Raw genomic sequence first — 22,451 nt, 5'->3', positions numbered from 1 at the left:
GTGTGTGTTCACTCTGACACATATACACCTAGCCATCTCTCAGTCTCCCACACAGTTCTATAAAAATACACCATGTCCAATCTCCTATAATCTGACAAGAAAAGAGAGAGAGTGCAGCAGAGAGGAGGGACAGAAATAAAGATAACGTGAAGTAGGAGAGGCTTTCTTTAAATGTCACATGTTTTAGATTGTTTATATTGATGTTGTTGTTGTTGTTGTTTACATGTTCATATTGTTTGCTTATATGTTTATACTGTTGTTGTTGTTTACATGTTCATATTATATGTTTATTATTTGTCCATTGGATTTTTATATATATTCTTATGATATATAAATAATATATATTTTATTCATGTTTTACTCATATTTGTCGCCTGTCTCTGTTGCTATAACAAATAAATGTCCCCGCCTGGGGATAATAAAGTGTTATTGTATTGTTCTGTCTTCTCCTCCTCCCTTTCCCATGGTTTATCACAGAGAGAGTTGTGCAGGTCTGTGTCCTCTCACACTACACTACCCAGCCCAGTTCAACCAGAAGTGATAAGCTCTTCACTCACACACTTCAAAGAGTTCCAAATACAACGTTACTGAATTTAGAACTGGCCTTATGGTGAGTGTGAAAATGTATTTCTGCGTGTATCTGTATGACAGGAGAACCCCTGCAGATATTACCGCTCATTATACCTCAAGGCAGATGGCAGAATGAGAATAAGCCTCTCTTCAACACGCACACACACAGAGCAGGGAGCCCAAAGGGGACAGCTGCTCTGACACACAGAGAAATCTAACCCCCCCAGCCCATTCGACTACCTCCCTCCCTCCCTCCCCCCCCACCACCACCACCACCACCACCACCACCACCGCTCTCCTCCATTGCCCACAGGCCAGTGATAGGGAGGAGAGGGACTGCTCATTGACTCACAACACACAGACACACACCCAAACCCAAGCACTCAGGAAGACAGCCGGACCACCTCAGGCCAGTGAATGTGTGCATATAATAAGGGAGAGAGAGTGCGAGTAAGGAAGTGTTAGAGAAAAAGAGGTCACAAAAAGGCAGTGTTTGTATTAGACAGATTGGAATAAAAAAGTGTGAGAGAGAAAAATACAGACAGACAGACATAGAGAGTGTCAGTGGGCTGTGTATTAACATAGACGGAGTGATATGGGGTGGTGGAGTTGAGTTAGCAGGCTGACTAGAGGGATAGGAGGGATTCATGGACAAATACATTATATTGAGCACATTTTGCAGTATAATGAAAAAGGACACCAACAGCCAAACACTTCTTTCACATCAATTCTATGCCCCATTTCTTACAATGATAACGTTTGTGTTGTTTTCACCTAACATGATTAGGTAATTAAAATAGCTCAGGTGTGGCCCTTGGATTCAACCTTGTGTGTGCACCAGCTTGGACTAGCCTGGGCTAATTAGGTGTAACAACACACACGCATACATGAACACACACACACACAGCTAACACACACTAGAGACACCCTACTCCTTCTCACAGAACCCCATCTTGGGAAGGAGCAAGAGAGAGAGAGAGATTCATGGGAGACAGAAAAGTGAACAATTAGAAGGAGGGGTGGGAGATGAGGTAGTTTGGTAGTTTGAAGAAAGAGGTGGGTGTATGAAAGACAGATTTCCCTGAGAGCATGGAAGAGTGTTAGGAGAAAAGCAATCACTGCCTTGAATCCTCTGATTGCATCAAAGGAACCCTCATCAATACCTCAAAAACATAGAATATTGCATCTCTTCACGTTTCCTCGTCATTTACTTTCAATCTCACCCTCCATTTTATCCCATCTCACGCTCCCTTGTCACTCGTCTCTCTCTTGCTCTCTATTCCTTTTTATCTCCCTCTACTCTATCCACCTCCTAATTCCACGCTTGCTTTTTCCTGTCTCACCCAATTGTCGAACTGTAAATACAATTTGAATACGCCAGCCAAGATAAAGGACTGAGGGATGTAGGCTATTCCTCATCATGTGTGTATGGGTCTGTACCGTCCCAGAGATGCTTATCAACTTGAGTTTTTTTAAATATCCATCTAAGTGGCATTAAAAAGCTTGAGCATGAGGGAAACATTTGTGATACGTGCTGAATAAAATGACTGCATATTCTTTCTGAAGCTGTTATGTGGTAAACATGCGGAGAATCGATAGCCATGCGTCTGTGTGCCTTCCTTAGTCAAATAGTTGTTAGCTATGTTAGCTAGCGCACTTGCTACATCGTTGTCCATTTGGAGAGGGGGATGGGGAGGGATTGGGGGGGTTGAGTTAACCAGCTATTGTTCTCACCCATTACCTTCCTGGAAAAAGTCAACATCTTTCAAGGGGATTTTCTCTGCTCGTTGATTTAAGGGGTACCAACATTCAAACGAGCATTCATTCATATCTCCCCTTCAAAACATTTCAGATTTCAATGCATGAAACATAATTTGAAAGCACTTGATCTGATAAAAATGACCACAACCTACATGCGGACAAAAATATCACAACCTATCACCTTTATGAAGATGCATAAGCATGTTCAGATCCAATACATTGTTAAATGAGCTGACAGCTTCTCTCAATCTCCCAAATCTTTCCTTTCTTTCATCCCCTCCTACTCATCCCTCCCATCTCACAACGTTCCCCACGCTCCCACTCCTTCCTTCATCCTTCTATGCTGCCTCTCTCTCTCCATCTCCCCAAACGCAGATGGTCAGGAACTGTGAACTATTAAAGATATCCCGAGGGTTGGTGACAGTAATAGACCTGACATCTGACCATGGCTTTGTTTCTGCGTGTGTGTGTTTACGTGTTCATCAGTTTGTCTCCAAGGCAATACCAGGTGCTGTCAGTATCTTCAAAGGTGGTTGTGTGTTTTTGTGTGTGTGTGGTATGGAAGCACTGAGTCATGTATTAGTGTTAAACCGGGCAGGCTGTGCATCTCTCATCTGGTCAGACGAAGAGGACAAGGACAATGGGCAAGCCGGGCTTGACTAGGGACGGTGTGTGTTAGCTGACAAAGAAGAAAATGCTGTTATGCTGTGTGTGTCTCTTTGTGTGTGTGACTGGGAAGTTGGTCACACAGGATGGGGATTGCATGAGTGGGCAGATGAGGCACCATTCAAGGAGGGTAGCAAATGAGGACAGCTTCTGTCTGTCTGAGCTGAAGCAAACGAGAGGGGGGAGCTCCTCCACACACACACACACACATTTACACATGTGGACACACACGGACACACACTCTCAATTCTCTTTCACAGTCCCCCCAGGCAAGGTGCAACCCTAGCACTAAGACACAGGTGGCAGCATATGTCTTCCGTCTGACTTGGAGAAAGTGTATGAGTGTGTGTGTGTGTGTGCATGTGAGTGAGTGAGAGAGTGCGATACTGAGTGAGTGAGAGAGTGAGAGTGAGTGAGAGAGTGAGAGAGTGAGAGAGAGAGAGAGAGAGAGAGAGAGAGAGAGAGAGAGAGAGAGAGAGAGAGAGAGAGAGAGAGAGTTTGAACATCCACAAGTCCCTTAGAGAAGGTTGTAGGGAGACTGAAAGACTTAGTCTTTCAGTCCGGTTTTGACATGGCCGGGTGTGTATGTGCAAGCGTGAGGGCGTGTGGGTGTGTTTGAGAAAGAGAGAGATGGAGAGAGAAAAAGAGAGTGACACGGAAAGCTGAGAGTGAAAGACAGACTGAGACAGAGAAAAAGAGAGAAAAATAAAGATTGTGAGATAAATGAAAGAAAGTGAGACAGAAAGAGTAAAACTCCAGACCCCTTGTTTTATCCTGCTTCCCTTTTAGCCCAAACAAACAGCAAACATCAGAACACTACGCTGTCCTAGACACGTGGCACTTCCCTCCTCCATTCTCTCACTTTAGACACTCAAACCAACACTCACAGCCTTATTAACAGATATACACTTTAAAGCACACATTGGTAACATTAGTTTTCCTATTTCTATTCATATTCATGGAGCATTCATATTCATTGTGCCGCTGTGTAGCGTTAATCTCCCACTGAGAGGAGGCAGCAAGGCCCTGAGGGTTAGCCTAGCACTTAGCTAAGCTAATCAACACGGAGGAACACTGGCGCTTCTCTGGCCCATTTTCTATTTTATTTTGAAACATATTTAAACATACACACATGGATAACACCCTCATAATACTAGCATTTTAAATCCCTTCTCATTTCACATTCATTTCATGATCGTAAAAGCCCATATTTCCATGGAGTGTATTGGTGTAGTTATTGAGTGGGTGCGGTGTAAATGTGTTGTGCATTTGCCTTGGGAGACCCTACCAGGGGGTATTGCCCTTGACAACACAGCTCCCAGGATCCCTGGGACACACAAACACGAAGGACACTTGAGATTTTAGTATGTATTTTTTGTTGCTTTGATCACCACAAGACAGGCACAATCTAGTTTCATTATGTTTGTGAGAAGGCAGACATCTCTACGACTGACATCTCCAAAACAATCTAGATAGATAAATGGCACTCCAGGTAAAAGGAAAAATATGTATTTGAGATGTTTGGGTGATTGGCCCCTTTAATGAGGAACATGCAGAACGACAATGTCAGCTGTCGTAAATTACTGTAATTTTGTTGCTGAAAATGTCATTACATATCAATATGACAGTCAATGTCAACTGTCCTCTGTCACTGGCACAATTTGACACTGAAAGTGGCATGATAACACTTTATGACAAGATGGTACAAACATTTATGACAGGTTATGTATGCTGCCAGGCATTATGTAGCGTTTACATACGTGTTATGAGTGCTTATGTAGACCCCTTTTGAATGCATTGTACTGAATGTTGTTTTGTTGGTTTGCGGATGTTTTCGTGAGGAATGTTTTGTTGAAAATCCGTGGTATATACGTAGAGAGTGAAGAGGAAGGTTTAGTGCAAATGTTATTGTATTACAAATGTATTACATTTGAAAGCATTATTACAGTTCCAGGAAATTTATACATTATCGGGTTCTACTTAGAAGCTTGTTATTGTATCAGTACTATACAGCGAGATGATCAAATAAACAGTGCTCATTGATAACTCTGGCACAACCGTTCATCAGCTTATTTCAAAAGTTTTTTTTTATGGATGAAATGCTGACTAGCTAACAGCAATATATATATTTACATTTAGTAATTTTAGCAGACGCTCTTATCCAGAGCGACTTACAGTAAGTACAGGGACATTCCCCCGAGGCAAGTAGGGTGAAGTGCCTTGCCCACACACAATGTCATTTTTGCACGGCCAGGAATCGAACTGGCAACCTTCAGATTACTATCCCGATTCCCTAACCGCTCAGCCAACTGACTCCCCATATATTTGAATATTTTCGCATAGATCAGTGAATTTTGTTATGTCGAATTAATGCATTTACTGATAATCCATGTGGGCGCACAGAAAGATCTATAATAAAACAGAAAAGGTTTTACCCATGCACACAAACTCCAAGGAAGATAAAACCGAATCAACTAACCAACATCTTAATCACCCGCATCATGTGCACGGGCATTGCATTAGTTTTTTTGATTTAAGACATTCTATTCTCCTGTTCTACTGGGCCCATGTGTGTATGAGTGCATTGTGCCCTTTCTAATGTTCTGCCATGCTTCGCGTGAATGTGTTCCAATGAGAGCTCTTCAACACTGGCTCTCTAGAGTCAATAACTGGTGGAAAATCTGTCTTTACTGACAGCCCACCAGGGTGTGTGTGCGTGAGTGAGAAAGAGAGAGTGGATGGATGTGTGTGTGTGTGTGTGTGTGTGTGTGTGTGTGTGTGTGCGTGCCTGCCTGCGTAGTCAGACCAGTGGTAATGCCATTGAGCAGGCAGATCTGTCTGTTAGGGGAGATGAGATCTGCTGGGAAATGGCAGAGTACTGGACTAATAATATTTTCTTCCATGCAAGTGTTCACAAGCTCAATGTGGCATACACATACACAGTCAAATAGAAGTGGTAGCAAATGAAAATGAGAAGGTGTGGTCAGAAAGGGCAAGAGTTAAAGAATAAAGAGAAGGATTCAGAGCAGACAAGTGGGCAGATCACCATTGCAAAAGCTGATGTTGCTAGGGACTGTATTAGTGTGTGAGTGGTTGAGTTGTTGTTGATTAATTTAAGTGCAGTACTATGGGTGTATGTGAAGTCCTCTGTGACACTGCTTGTACAAATCCAATTAGATTTGATTTAAAGAGAGACAGAGAGATAGTGAGATGCATAAATAGATTCTCGTCCTTTTCCATGGATATTTGTTGCCACAGTCTGTAGAGAGCCTCACACATATACATTACAGATTACATATACAGTACAAATACAATATCCCCATAACACAACATATTAGAGAGAGTGAAGGTACAGGAAGGGATGTAAGGAAGGAAGGAAGGAACAACAGAGTAAGTGTCAGCGGGAAAGATAGCGGAAGTGTGTGCGTTTGTGTGTGTGTCTGTGTGAGATAGAGAGATAAAGTATTCCAGTCAAAGGCAGTCCACTTGCACTTGTAATCAATACACAAACATGAGACAGATTATGCGTCCCGACTCCATCTTCCCTCTCTCTCTCAGCTCTCGTCCTCTTGCAGCTTCCCTATCAAGACCACCCGTTATCCTCTCTTTCCATCACTGTCTGTCGGTAAATCTGTCCTGTGCATCTGCTGTACTGTTCAACTCCATGTTGAATTCTTCTTTCCCAATCCATCCCACAATGTGTTCCCTCGCTGTATCTCCTCTCGCACTCACACATTTGCTTCTCAATTTAAAGGCTAAATATTTCAACAAAATGAATGGGCATGCCGACACCTTCAGGAGTATGTGATGCTTGTTTATACATACATACACACACACACCTCTCTTTTTTCTCATATGCAAGCTTCCTTCCTTTGGTCTTTCTTCTCCACTACCCTCTCATTTTTCTCATTCCCCCTCTCTCCTTTCTTATCTCTCTCCCCTTTCCTACAGTCAAGTACCCTGTCTATAACTAGCAGGCTGTCCTTCTGTAATTCAGTCTGACTCATTGCAGCTCCCTTGTGATGGTGACTGTGAGTGGTACAGTGTGTAAGAGCAGTCTGCTGCTTGTTTCAATTCTCACAGAGCCTGGACAGAATCTTTCTCCATCACACAGACACACACATGTAGACACACACACACACAGTCTGGTGTGGGTTGGACAGCCTCACACACAGGCTGGTGCGTAGGACAAGCACCGTCCTCATGGCCATGTCATGCTGTTGTCCTTGTCTCCCACAAGCTGCCCATGAATCCTCCTTCTGTGTGTGTGTGTGTGTATGTGTGTGTGTGTGTGTGTGTGTGTGTGTGTGTATGTGTGTGACTAAGGCCATGTGAAGATCTTAAACCAAAGCATCAAATAACTGTTTAGATGTACAGTTTCAACATACCTTGCGTGTCAATACCCTACCATACTAGTATGCTAGAACCAATACCAGGATGTCCGACTGCATCCGCTCGCATTTTGCAGTATGCAAGCCAGCAGGCTGTTCGGGCTATTCGGATCCACAATCCTCAGCATAGCAGAAGATATGTGACATGAACTGAACTACAGACATTACAAAGTAACAACAGCAGAGCTCTGGTTGCCATCTGACAGTATGCTCATCTCTGGTCAACTCCTCGGTAAAAGATGTAGCATCAACCATTTCTTCAACAATATTTACATGTTGCACTAAGAACTGTGATGGATGCAAGAGGGCCAAGTACAAGGTGCAATGTAATGACAAAGTAGTATGTCCCAAACGTATGCATACTGCATGTACCTCAGAATCAGAATTCTGATTCTGATGTATGCATACTGCATGTACCTCACAGCCCTTACTTCGTAATTAAAGCTGCAGTACGTACTAAAAGAAAAAGGAAATATATGCGGTTTGAGATGCAGGGATAGGAACTAGAAATGGAGGCTGAGGCCAAAATAGGTTCACTTATAATATCTCTGGGGCATATCTTGGGCCAAGGGCCAGCCTCATAATAATACATCATTCACACAAACATATGTTGTTGACTGATGGTTGTCTCAGTTGTCTCTCAATAAAAGCTCTAACAGAACAGTATCAATCTCCTGAAGCATCACACACACACACACACCGCTGAGGTGTCAAACAATAGACAGTGACTCAGTCAATTTGATACACCGTAGACACAGTTTCAGGCAAGATTGGAGCCAGGTGTGCTTCTGTATTTCTTACACCTTTGTCAGTGCGGCAGGTGTAAGGTTCCCCTCATCATAAATCAACTACGTACAGATACCAATGACACATTACACGTTCAGATTCTGTGTGCGTCATTGGTACTCAGCATACACCCCCCCCCCCCCCCCCCCCCCCCCCCACACACAGTTTTTTTTTAGATAGATAGATCTCCTATCTTCTCTCCTGTACTTCGTCTGCTAAATGAATTCCTTTTTTATTCCATTATCTCATTCCCTTCCTCTTACCCTCGCCCCTATCTCTCCTCCTGTCGGTACCTCTCCCCTAACTTCCCTATGGCCATGTGACAGCCGAAGCGTACACACTTCCTGCTGTAAGACAGGGTCCTCTGTTCAAAGGCACAGAGAGCGAGACACAGACAGAGACAGAGAGACTCAGAGAGAGAAGAAAGGGTATTGTGTGTCTGGACATGTGCAGCTGCTTGGGGGCAAAAGAGGAGAGCAAGTTCCCCCCCGAACTGGGTTAAGAGGTTAGAGATACATAGAAGGGCTGAGTTAAGGCAGTCCCTCAACACCTCCTAACTCACACACACAGGTCTATAAATACAGTACGCTATCTGCAGCACTATTTTACATCTGAGCCATGGCCCACATTGACAGCATAGCTCTCATACAGCAGACAGCTTGGATTCCCAGCTCCCCTAATCTTAACCCCAGTACCTTAACACAAGTGTACACAAACATAACATGACAATATACACCACAAAAACCACCTACAATACCATTACATTTTACATTTACATTTAGTCATTTAGCAGACGCTCTTATCCAGAGCGACTTACAGTAAGTACAGGGACATTCCCCCGAGGCAAGTAGGGTGAAGTGCCTTGCCCAAGGACACAACGTCAGTTGGCATGACCGGGAATCGAACTGGCAACCTTCGGATTACTAGCCCGACTCCCTCACCGCTCAGCCATCTGACTCCCTACGAATACCATACGACAATTGACTACAACTGTACCATGTATTCCCGTAACACTACAATAATATACTGTCGTAGATATTTAAGATGTAGACAGTGTCTACATCTTAAATATCTACAACACTGTCTGTAACACAGCCTCTGGTGACACATCTTAATGCAACAAAGGCTAATGTAACACAAGCTACAGTAACAAAATCTACAGTAATACAAGCTACTGTAACACAAGCTAATGCAGCACAACAGTAAGAAGCCTGTCTCCCTCATACTGCTTTCAGGATGCTGTTACCAGAGACTGCTCCAGGACTCTTCCCAACTAAGTGACCATAATCCCACAAGGGTTTAACCCCTGACCCGTATCAAGGTCAGAATCTCAAGAATGATGACAGGAAGGGGGCAGGATATCCAACCACACCAGCTGTGCCCCTGGAATTTCTATAAAAGTTCAGATGGCATTGGAGTGTGGGCATATGTGTTTGTGTGTCTCAGGGAGTGGCACATAGGAACAGATGTTGGCAAAATGCAAGGCTAACACACACCCATGCAAGCATGCACACACATGCACACACACATTCATTAAAACAACCCTAGGGGGTTAGACAGTGAGGAACGATTTTTCTAGGACTGGTGCCAGCTCTCTCACTGTGTGTGTGCGCGTCATTTCTAACAGTTTTACCTGTGAGGTTGGTGCGTGCACTGTAGGAGCCCAAGTACTGGCCATCGGTGTTGGGGGTGTAGCACTCGAAGAGGCCCTGGTCTCTGGTCTGCACCTTGGTGATGTGGAGCAGGGCCGAATCCTGACTGAGGCGCTCCACGTAGATCTCCTTGCTGTTGACGCGCTGGCCGTACACGGCGTAGGCATAGTTCGACTGGGCCGTGCTGACGATACGGATCTCCCGGTCTGGCACCGACGTCAGGTACATGGACCACTCAAAGTCCTGCTCCACCCCCTCCTTGTAGCCAGTCACGTTGCACCAGATGGTCACGTGGGAGCCCTCCGTCCGTACCAGCGGCCCACTCTGCACTGTCACGACCCTCTGGGCCAGGCCCACTCCAGCTGGTGAGCGAAGAGAGAAAGACAATGGGGGCAGAGGGTGAGATGCATCGAGAGATTGGGGGAGGAGGGACAGGTGTCATAGAACGGCGGTTACAGAACTGGTGTCAACATGTTTTCTGCCAGCCCAACTGAAGCTCCCGCAGCCTCCCTGGAGAAGAGAGACATAGAAAGAGAGGGAAGGAGAGAGAGCAAAGGAGAGAGAGATACAGAGAGAGAGAGAGAGAGAGAGAGAGAGAGAGAGAGAGAGAGAGAGAGAGAGAGAGAGAGAGAGAGAGAGAGAGAGAGAGAGAGAGAGAGAGATGGAGATAGAGATCGAAAAAGGGGTGTATAGCGTGGGTGAGGTCACTGGGTTTTTGTCTGTTACGGCACAATGACCATTACACCATGATCAGGATAACCCTTACCCAGGATCAGGATTGATCAGTTTTTCTTTCTCTTAGAGGAACATCTCAGTTACAACATCTGTGGTCAGTGTTTCGGCTGACCACACTACGAGTGAAGCCTCCATTTTCCCCATTTTATACTCTTATTCCTACTTGTCTCTATTTTATTTGCTGGCACATTTGATCAAGCGCTCACAAAGCGTCACAAATCTCTGATTTGTTGTTGGCTGACGCAACTCAATAGGATTTTCAGTCAATAAGAGTGAAGAATTAACAGACATAAATAACTCTCTGGTCAGCTTATTCCAGTGGATCACTACTAACACACTAACTGGTCTGAAATGAACACAACTAGAAGAAGAGAAAAAGAAAGAGGAAGAGAGACGTTTAAGGGAAAAAGAGGGACAAACTCATGTATGAGGTCAAGAAGCATCCTGCTCTCTGTTGCTTTGTGATGTTAATGTGCCAGTATGCTAATGTCACAATGCCATTTAGCATGGTTAACAATGCTAGCTAGGGCTAACTTGAAAAGCAGGGCTAACAGGATTAGCAGCGCTTGCATGGAGCCCCTCCGTCTGACCACATACAGCACAGTCATGCTGCTACATTTCTGCTTCTCAAATAACGGCTGTTCATATTACTGATAGCAGTAGTGTCATTTCCTGAGACTGACATCATCCACATTCTTGCTTCTGAAACTGTACACTACTGTATGTTTGTAGTAATAAAAAAATAATCTTCCATCCGTCCCTCCCTCCTTCTCTCTCACTTTCTCTCTTCTGGCATCTTCATTCCTTCCCCCCCCCCCCCCCCTTATTTCTTAGTGCCTTCCTCCAGTCTTCTCTCACTGCTTTCTTCACACTCCACGTGCCACACTCTCCCTCCATCTCTCTTCCCCCACTCCCTCCCTCTGGGTAAATTCTTCATTCTCAACCCCCCCCCCCCACACACACACACACCCCAGAGTAAACTGCTGTCTCTTCCATGCCTTGCGGTTCTCTGTGTCTTTTAGTGTCGGATATAAGCGGCTCTCGGAACTTCAAAGCTCCCGTTTCTCTGAAGGCTATTTGAGGAAGTCTGACAATGACGTTCCGAAAGCAGACCTCAAACTGATCACTTTCTGTCCATCCCTCCATCATAATCCCTCTTTCACTTCTGTTCGTCACCTCTGGCTGGCTGCACTGCATTTACCAGGCTAAAGCCCTAAAACAACCACTCATCTATCACCCCCCCCCCCCCAACATTTGTGTCTACAAACCTCAGCCTTTGTCTCCTCACACACATACACACACAGTATACACTCGCACAAATACCTTTGTTATGACCTCTGTGCTTAACTGCTGGCTGATACTGACCATCAAACAACAGGGACGGAAGATTTGAGAATTACACGCACACATACACACACATAGCGGAAGCTACTAAGAGGATTATGCTAAGAGCGGGGGGGGTTAAACACTAATCCAATCATTTGTGGTTGGTGTCTCATCCTGAGTTAAAACAGCAGGAAGCACACACACACCACTAGTTTAGCCCGTGACACACAGCACATCTGGACTGGAAAGGGACCTACTATCTGTATCACCTTACACTGTTTAGACATGCAAGTATGTTCGCACACTCACACTTCAACCACTTCTCTTGTCTCTGTGTATGCAGCAGCTGGGATCTCTCTCTCCTCTCTCGCCCCCCCCCCCCTCCCCATTCCTCTTTAGTTGAACAGGGTCTACAAACCACTAGTAAATTCATATGTACATTCAATTGTGTTAATCTCTGCATTCCTTTTTGATGTTTATTTTAAACTTGTGTTGACAGAAGGTTTTTGTCGCTTTAGTTTCTCTTTCCTAGCGTGAATATCGCCACATAACTTCACTGCAGTGACAACACCACATAACTGGACAGGTTACGTGACCTGACCATTATAAAAGGCATTTATTTAATCACATTCTGATTGCAATATCTCAGGGCTCAACTTCCGAGTCCCATCAGACCCTGAGGCGTGGCCAATCATCTGCCTTTTTGTATGTGATGTCACTGGGTGTGTGGGATGGGTGGTGTTTTTGCATAATGCTTTTTTCCAGCGTCATGGAAAATCACCATTGTCGAAGGTTGTTATTATGGGATGTGTGCAGTCCATGTGAATAGCTAGTGAGGACAGTAATATCCTGTGTCCCCTCAAAAAAGACAACAGGAGGGGCAATTTCTGTCACCCACACAGGAGGATAGAAGCTCATCTGAACGAGACCCTCATACTTTCCGGGGAACAAGGCAGCATAAGGTGGTGAAATATGCATCCACTACTAAAATAAAAAAAGAAGGAAATAAAGAGCAGGACCGAGCTAGTGTCCTCCCTCCCAGTGGGAGCCTCACTCTCATCTGAGAACTGAAGTCTTGTTAAGATCATCAGAGAGGCAGAGGGAGAGAGGGAGGGAGTGGAGGAGGAGTGAAGAAGAGGAGAGACAGAGCGGCCGAGCCAGTCTCAAGGGTACTGCATGAGGCACACTGAGGGACTGGTGTACACAACTTCTGTGTGTGCGTGCACGCACGCGCGCATTTTCCTCTGTACACTACAAACCCCAGGTTAAACCGTTTCCGAGTACAGAATATAGTGGAATCAAAAATGAGAAGGAGAGGAAGAAGAGAAGGGAGGGAGGAGTACAGAGACAAGAGGAACAAAGAAGAGGGTGGAATGAAACAGTGGAGAGACGAGAGAACAGCAGTAATTGCAGACATTAAAGGCTAGTAAAAGATGTGCAGAGAACTTTAACTACTGACTATTACGGCCACTCACAGAGAGAGAGACATTGAGAGAGATTGAGAGAGAGAAACTACTCTGTAGTTTCTGTCCTTCAACCAATGCTGAATCTCTATGAAAAAATTACGTTTTAGCAGTGAAGCACTGAAAATAAACATAGCCTCAACAACAGTACAATTATTAATTGCCTACTATCACCTGGCGGTGAAACCTTAATACAGTAACAATAGGTTTCCTTATGATGGAGGAACCCTAATAATAAGAATATTTGAGATAACAATAGTATGCCTTGCTGATAGCAAACACACTAATAAGCATCTTACAAGGGCCTTTTCATCTATTAACTATATACTATACTATATAAATATATACTATACTATAACAATACTTAAAAAGAGAGGGATGAGATTAGAAGAAGGGACACGGAAGGGATGAAGTGAGGGATAATGAGAGCATGTCAGACTCTTGCCACTATATTGGGGTCTGAGGGACTGGGGGAGAGAAACAGCAGAGAAGGAGGAAGACAGGAAGTGAATAGTAAGAAGGGAGAGGATGGCTTGAAAGAACGACAGAAAGGCCAGAGAGCGAGACACACAGAAAAGTGGAGGAACCAACCGTTGTTCAATAGCAGACACAATGGCTTGCAGACATTGAAGACATCAAGCACTTCCCACTAATACTCACCCACACACTCTCTTTCTTACACTGTGGCAACCCCCCGAGTAAACAAACTGTCGCAAGTCTACTTTAGCCACGAGCAGCGAATCAGAACATTGGATAGAGTTAGTAGGCATTTTCTGGTCGCTTCCCACTTCTCCGACAACTGCTTCCTATCAGACGTGCATAACATCAGATATTCAGAGAGGCACTCTTCAAAAGGCAAATGCCAGAGAAGAGAAGAATAGTTAGGAAATCTGCAAGGGTCCTTAACATAATGCGTGCAGTGTCAGATCAGATGTGGGGTAGGATGATGCTGGAAATCTGTCCCCCCCCTTTTTCTTAAGCAAATTATATTTAACGGCCATATCCTCAGTTGTTAAAAAAAGCTATCCCACCACATTGGAAAAAAAATCTCTGTCCATTCATTTTAATTACGCAATTGCCAATTTCAAGTTCAAATTGGCCTTCACAGAAAGAAAATACTGTCCTTTGATGTCATCAACGTCATTTTGTGCTTTTTGTTTGTGAAAGTTGGTCCAGGGACCATTTAGGCAGTGGTACCATTTGAAAAGTACTACTGCAGCACCTTTATTGGAAAAAATAACATAAGATGCCCACTCTACTTCTATGGGCATTCACTTACCAAAGGAAACTGCATTTTGGTTAATGGTCCCCATTTTACCTTGGTGGCAATTCCCTTGTTTGCTCATTTAGCTGTCCATCACGTTGCCTACAGCCCCATGGTGTCTCCATTGAAATACCCAAGTGGCATTCATTACCCATGACAATATTGGTCAAACTTCCAGAATTTCCACAAACACACCCGTGGTGGCATGAAAAGTGTTACCTATGTGACAGCTTTGTTACACAAGAGCGGAGTAAAATCCTGCCGACACACTCATACAGACACACGTTCTCTCACACAGATGCACACACCCTCTCTCCTTATCTTATTCTTTCTTACCAATGCACACAAACTGCCCCGGTATCCCTCCCTCACATGCTGTACAAGCATAAATACACATCCATCTTTCTTTGACACACACATCTATCTACTAGAGTGCAGTTTGTCTTTCGCCGTGGTTCCAGTGGAGCGGTGAGACAGTAGAGTAAAACCCGGTGCTCTATGAGCCGGCACTGAAAGATGTCCCCTCAGGGCATCCGTATTCACACAAAACACCAGCAGGCCCATCAGCCACAGATGCTCGGGCCAGGCTAGGTGCAGCAGGGGCGGACCAGGCCATGGGTGTGTGCTTACATATGCTTAGGGCCACACTGTAGCCATCCTATAATTAATAAATAATTGAGAGGAGTCAGGGATGGGTAGCGTCGCTTCTTTTTCTCCCTCATATATCAGAGCAGGTTTACGTAAAAGGGTTGATGTTTGCACCATATGACCAATATCAAACATGGGCATGGTTACCAGAGCCAAATATTTTACACAAGATGAGAAAGCTCTAAAAGGAATAGGCTATTTTTACCAAAAATATATAAATAAATATCATCCAGGCTAAAAGCAAAACAGTTGCTGCTGCCAAAGGCAGGATGGAAAGTTGGCAAAAAGTGACTGACTGTTAAAAAATAACCAAGTTATTTGGCATTTATATTATCAGTATCACTACCCAATCACAAGTTGATCTGACAATAATTACAATGCCATATTCTTTCAGCAGCATCCCTGGTAGTTTTAACAGGATTTGCGAGCAAATCAAGTACAAATATAAAAACGCATACGTTCAAATCTAAAGTAAGGTAATAAGCTTAAAAGGATCAAAAAGGTGACAAATAAGTAATTTCCTCTGCTGAAAATCTATGTCTACAGATATAGGGGGGTAGGTCGTAGGTCTATCTCTAGATACTTATCATGGAAAATCAAAGGATTTTGTCGGTCTCTTAACCTACCTTTGACCCTCTCACTATTCACTGGATCTTCTAAGAATGATGATGCCATTTTGAGAATTGATTGGTCAGGAGGCAGTGCTGTCATAAGTGTCATGATCTGTTATTTCAAACATAGCCTACTCCCAAGCAGGTAAGTTGTACAGCGGAAGTTACCATGGAGATATAAATGTTGTGACACTGAAAACCCAGGAATAAACCTGAAGTTAACTTGCCAACCCCCAAATCCTGCTTCGCACTATAGTCTATACACTGTAGTACTATAGTCACACAGTCTATATACTGTGTACTATAGTCACACGCGCACGCATGTACACACACACACGCACACACACTCTCTCTCATCTACTCCCAGCTCAGCCACGAGTTTCCGCCCTCCTAGTCAATTAACTCCATTAAAGCCACCTGCTCCCTACCCCAACACCACTCTCCTGTTGTCCGTCCATCCCCCAGTGTTCCCTAGTCTCCACCCCCTTTACCCTCCCAAATCCACCATCCAACACACCCAGACTGAATGACAAAGGCTACATTCTGACTGCAGGCAAAAATTGTCCAAATCAAAGATTTTGGGTCATGATTCAGAAAAAAAAATGTACAGTGTGAATAGCAGAAATCTGATGGAATCTAATATTTTCAATTGGGATATGAGCCACTTTCATATGTGGTCCCAAATCTGATTTAGGGTCTGATTTTATGCAACACCCCTTTAGTCTGAACAATCATATTGGAATTTCTGCAACTTTATGCAACTGTAGGTTAACATTTGTCACAAATCTATGTCCCTCAGTGAATACAAATAAAAAATGTGTCTCCCTTTCTCCTCATCATCTGCTCATCATTTGGTGGCTTCCACTGCACTTCAATTTATACATAAAACCGCTGGCTTCAGTGACTTACGTACTACAGAAGTGTGCTGCCATTGACATCTTCATGTTCTTTTGCACATGCAGCTCAGTTTAGGACTGTGACCAGTTAACATTGGAATCTGACACAAAAACAATTGAGCAATAAATCATAATCCAGCACTAAGGTAGTGTGAACCTCTCACTGCTCTCCAACCTCACTACCATCAACACACCACTCGACGGATAACTCTATTTCTGAACCAGAACATTGGCCACAGAGTAATTCACAAACACTACCCAAACACTGGATAGGTTCATTAAATATATAACTTATTTACTACACAGTAGCATGATGTCCTTTTCTGTTGTTGTATGTGTGTGTGTGTGTGTGCGTGTGTGTGTGTGTTGGTGGGTGAGATAGACACGCTAGCTAGTTGTCAATCACTCCTTATGTTTGTGTATTAAGCTGCAGATTTGGAGTGGAAACTAATTAACTATTAATTAGTCTCTTCAAATAGACTTCTCTGCCTTTGTCAATCAATTGTACTTTCAGGCCTAAGATTCACACACACACACAATCCATCAATCAATCTCTTATTAGCTCACTCCCATGATAACTGGCTCTTCTTTTTAACCATATTTAAAATAACAGCAGCACACACACCAATAGGCTGCCATGGACATGTGTGTGTGCGCCTGTATGTGTAAGATTTAATAAGATAAAATATTACAGTGGTGATGTATGTGGGATGACGATAAACGTTACATCATTTATGTTTTTATTAAAATGTAGGAGAATAAGTAAGCCTGTGTGAGTGGTGTGTCAGAGAGAGAGATAGAAAGAGAAGAAAGAGAGACAGACAATGCTTTAGGATTGTGGGTGCAGTGGGGGAGCTGTGACCATAGCAACAGCGTCTTGTGTGAACCAGCAAGGCTGGATATAGGTGGGAGACAGAAGCAGAGAGAGTTGTGGGTGTTTGTGGAAAAGTAAAACCCTGTGAATCCCAGATCCTGTTTGAACACTCCAATCGCCTGATGACCATGGGGCTGCAATAGGGTCACGCGTCATTTTAGAGAAGTACCAATTCTAGTACCACATACTTGGACTTAATGGACAGAGGTCTTTGGAATGATCAAACATTCCTTATTCTATATCTCTCCATTTGCTGTCTACTTAGCACCCTACGTATGTTGTGACAGACATATTGGTCTACCCTTGGTCCATAGATAATTAGCATGCTGTAAACTGGTTGGAGCTAAAGTCTTAAATATGCTAAATTATGCTGAGACGAACCCACCATCAGATTCTTTCTACTCATTCTACTCTAAAGCAAAGCAATGAACACGTCATTGTTTAGATTGTGCAGCGCTGTAGTGTGCAGTACCACATCTGCCTTTGTGTGTAATATGCGAGCGTGTTTGGGTACTACCAGGAAAAAACAAATTTTCAAGGTAAGAATATGTTCCAATAAACAATAACAGGGACATGCGTTGGTGGGCAGTAGGCCTCCTGTCTGCCCTGACAATAACTAGTAGAAGCCAGGACAAGTCTGGCTCTGTGACTAGGCTAGCTCCTAGAGACAGTGAGAAACAATACACTTTCTAGTGGTGTGGAGGAGGGAGTGTGTGTGTCTGTGGAGAAAGAGAGGGCAGCCAACAGAATACTTCTACAGCCTTTGATCAGGACTGGTCCTCAGGAATAAAGTGCACACACACACACATATATATACAGATGTCATTTTTAGAAGCAACGATATACAGTCAGTTGTGACCAGTCTACAATTTGTGAGGACTGTAGAGTGAGGAGGGAGTTAGAGACAACCCTATTTGGGAGGGGAGTAAACAGTCCTCAGGGCAAGCATGACAATGACACACACACAAACCCACCCACCTATCCACACACATGAATACCCACTGTGTGTTATATTGCCAGTTGGCAGACAGGCATGCCTGACATCCATGCAGGCCCTACATAAAGCTCTATCAATCCCTGACAAATCAGGACTGTCCACCCTCAGCCTACAACAACATAATGACCAATAATTAGCTCTGCATGTGAATATTCATAAGCAGCTGCTGATCAGCACCCTAGCAATCGCACCGTTGAATGGAATGACTGTTACATTTGTTGACAGGTGAAACAACAAGCCTGATTAAAAGAAAAAGTCTGAAGACATACTGTGATGGATATAAACAGACTACACACACAGCATGTACACACAACTATTAATCAACACAAAATCTAGAGACACTCAGGCAAACTTCAAACCAAAAATAACTTTTGACTGCCGTAGAATGCACACAGATGTAGGACCACACACATACAAAGGCTGACTGATCACATTAGCATCCAAGTTCATACTGGCCAAACATTTTGGGTAAATGTAACAGACTCTAAAATATAGTAGAGAACCAATTACTTGTAGCATCATAGTAACATTAGCAAGTCTAATGGAGACATGTTTAAAGAGCTCTCTGTCTTGACCCAGGAATGAGATTCCTTCCGTTCTGGAATAGTGTGTGTGTGTGTGCGCGCGCGTGTGTGGGTGTGTGTGTGGGTGTGCGTGTGTGTGTGGAAAACACATGGCAATTGGGCTGTGAGTGACACACAGCTGTCATTCTGACATACCTCGGGGTGAGGGGCATTGCTTAGATGTGAGGGAGTTATCCTTTAAAAAGTCTGCATTTGACAAATGTACAACTGTAACCATATAGATAATGAGAGTGGGAGAAAGAAAGAAAACACCTAAACTAATGAAGACTGAAATAATGTACTTTGTGTTTAAGCAGAGATGGAGTTACATTTACATGTACAATAGCTGAGAAGCTGGATATTTCCATGGCATGCAAAATGATAAATACAAATTTAAGTTTGGAGGTCTGAGATCAGACATCTATTGGTTCTGACTGGCTTTGAGAGGCTGATCTGAGACAAGGAGAACAGTAATGAGTGAACATTAACAATGAACCCAACAGTCATACATCCCACCATGCTCTGTTTAGTTATAAACACCTTGATGGCTGAGACAAACCAAATGAACACACCTACACACAGTCTCTCACTTTTCTTTCCCATACACAAACCACACTTGTATCTGTCTGCTCCTCTCCCACACACATAAATGCACACACAAACACACACAAACTCGATGCCCACATTGGTGGTAAAGTGTGGTCAATGTGCATTAACAATGCGAATTTGATGTTATAAAGCTATACGTTTATGGGAGGAACCAAGCCAGCCACTTTGTGTGTAACACTCAGCATTTATATAAGACCTAAAGCAGCAAGACTGAGAAGGACATGTCTGAATGGTACAGCTGAAGAGCTGAATACTGCTGTTCTCTACTCATGTCTAGGACAATGACTTACATTTACATTTAGTCATTTAGCAGACGCTCTTATCCAGAGCGACTTACAGTAAGTACAGGGACATTCCCCCGAGGCAAGTAGGGTGAAGTGCCTTGCCCAAGGACACAACGTCAGTTGGTATGATCGGGAATCGAACTGGCAACCTTCGAATTACTAGTCCGACTCCCTCACCGCTCAGCCACCTGACTCCCTTCCTGACTTGTATGAACTGAACGAATTGTATGAATACCTGTCCTTCTCCTAGGGAAAAGGGCCATTACCGAGTCAGTCATTAAATACACACACACATATACAGTATTTATTTTGTGAGTGTGCGTATCATCATCAGCATCATCATCTTGTGCATCATCGTCTGAAAGAAGACAGCTAATCCTTTCATCCAACCAGGGCTCTTTAGTGGGCAATGATCCATTCTTGGGTCACACATACATACACATGCACACCCGTTCTGACATGCTTCCTGTCCAGAAACAGACCAGCCATCTGGTGTTTGTTTGGAACAGTTCGCAATGAGTGTCTGTGTGTGTATGTGTGTGTTGTGACAAATTAGTGAGACTGGTTATTCACATGTGTGTGTGAGGGAGCAAAAGTGAGGGGTGAAACAGAACATTACAGGCTTATATCTGAGACAATATCAGCATCGCCAAAGTATCCTGGAGAGCCTCACTATCTGACATTCAACACACATGCACACACACTCTGACATGGAGGTAGGTGCGTGTGTGTGTGTGTGTGTATCAAGATTACACAGTTATGTGGCCTGTCATGTTTGATCCTGCTCATCCTTAAACAGAGGAGCTCAGTCCACAGAGGGTTAATCTGAGATTTACGTCCAAATATCACATTAACCTAGAATACCACACAAACATACGTACACTTATCTTTCATCCAGGTCGATATCATATACACAACCTAACAACTGGTCAAGGGCATGTTATTTGATTGACTAATAAAATTGCACATCACACAAAACCTCTTAAATGGCGTATTGGCCGACGCACCCTCACACTTACTCACATTATTACTCAGATTGGATTCTGTCGACATAGGCTACAGCCAGGTGTGCCCTTATTTGGGTGTGTCGAAAGAGACTTATTCAGTAAAAATGTGAGAAATCGGTATCTTCGACCGACACGGCTACATTGAAGAGAAGCACTCAAACAGGCGAGACTTACCAAGCACCGAACACGCAATAAGGAGCGTACGGATTCCCATTGTCTGCAGTCCCACAAAGATAATGTTATAGGAGCCTATAATCCGTCTCGGGTCGCAAAGGTTCGTTGCAAAAAACGAGTGGCAGTTGACCAACTACCGTGGGACGGAAGCTCCTATACAGTCCCTTTGAGAGTGAAATCTTTTCCACTGTGAAGAAAGGTCGCCCAGCCAGCAGCCCGCGCGATGCCCTCCGTTCACGTTCTGTGAGATAGTAAGGTAGCCTAGGTTAAACTAGAGAAGCGCGTGTATTCCTTTCACTTATCACCTTCAGATAGCTTTTGTTCACAATGACGACATGCCCCTATAACTCCGCCTCGGCGACCCAACCTATTATCCCTTCCCGACGCATCCAAGAGACTGCGGAGGCGATTCTCAAAAGAATGGTTGGTGAGTAGTCTCAGAAGAAGTCCAAGAGGATCAGCTTTGATAACATATACAGACTTAAGCTACAATGACCCCAAAACTCTATCGTTCTACATATAAAGTTCCGCGAATCTGTCCTGCACTGACCTGCCTATATAGCCTAAATCACTAATTTACTCCGGCGGTAGACACTGGTTTTGTTCTCTATTCAGTTGATGCCATATATAGGATCAATACCGTAGCCTTTACAATTTAGGAAGGAAATCGGTGGGTTGGATAAACCTAATTCCGTATATTACTAAATGTGGACAATGGTGCACAAAATCCAGCCCATAGCTAATACTAATATTATTTTTTCAGATTCTTAAGGACAGTTCAAGAGTTGTAAAAGCAATTGAACGCTTTTAGTGTCTCCTGCGTACGGAGTAACCTGCAGGCATTCCGCCTAAAAAATAAAACTACACATAGCTACTAGTTGCGTATATTCTCCAACGTCTGTCTCGCCAGTCGTTGGTCTCCTTAGTTCAAAGTCAAATAACGTTTACTTTCTTTCGAATTTCCAGGCGTGGATGTATTTCTTGATATTTCCTGGTATGAGTCTCGAATCGTGAATGGGCCACTGTTGTTTTCCTTATTTGTAATTTGAAAACGAAGCAGCGTTTAGCATAGGCTTCACCCACCCCACAGTCTCACCGCGGCCAATGCGTGGGGCTAGCCTACTTTCCATGTCCCACCCAATAACCAAGTGGTGCTCACTGCAGAGCCAAATGG

General features: G+C 43.8%; 1 protein-coding gene across 1 annotated transcript in view; it reads right to left on the bottom strand.

Annotated features, from left to right (window-relative positions):
- The window catches only part of igsf3 (immunoglobulin superfamily, member 3), a 64,811-nt gene extending 43,135 nt beyond the window's left edge, over positions 1–21,676 (bottom strand). Inside the window, exons 1-2 of the mRNA XM_067228646.1 lie at positions 21,278–21,676; positions 9,808–10,188 (exon numbers count right to left, since the gene is read on the bottom strand). Of these exons, the coding sequence (XP_067084747.1) occupies positions 9,808–10,188; positions 21,278–21,317 (421 nt within the window). The 5' untranslated portion in view covers positions 21,318–21,676. The remainder of the gene's footprint in view (positions 1–9,807; positions 10,189–21,277) is intronic.
- Positions 21,677–22,451: the final 775 nt, after the last annotated feature.

The sequence above is a fragment of the Osmerus mordax genome, chromosome 2 (assembly GCF_038355195.1).
Source record: "Osmerus mordax isolate fOsmMor3 chromosome 2, fOsmMor3.pri, whole genome shotgun sequence".
Lineage (NCBI taxonomy): Eukaryota > Metazoa > Chordata > Actinopteri > Osmeriformes > Osmeridae > Osmerus > Osmerus mordax.
This window is presented reverse-complemented; position numbering and strand designations above follow the sequence as displayed.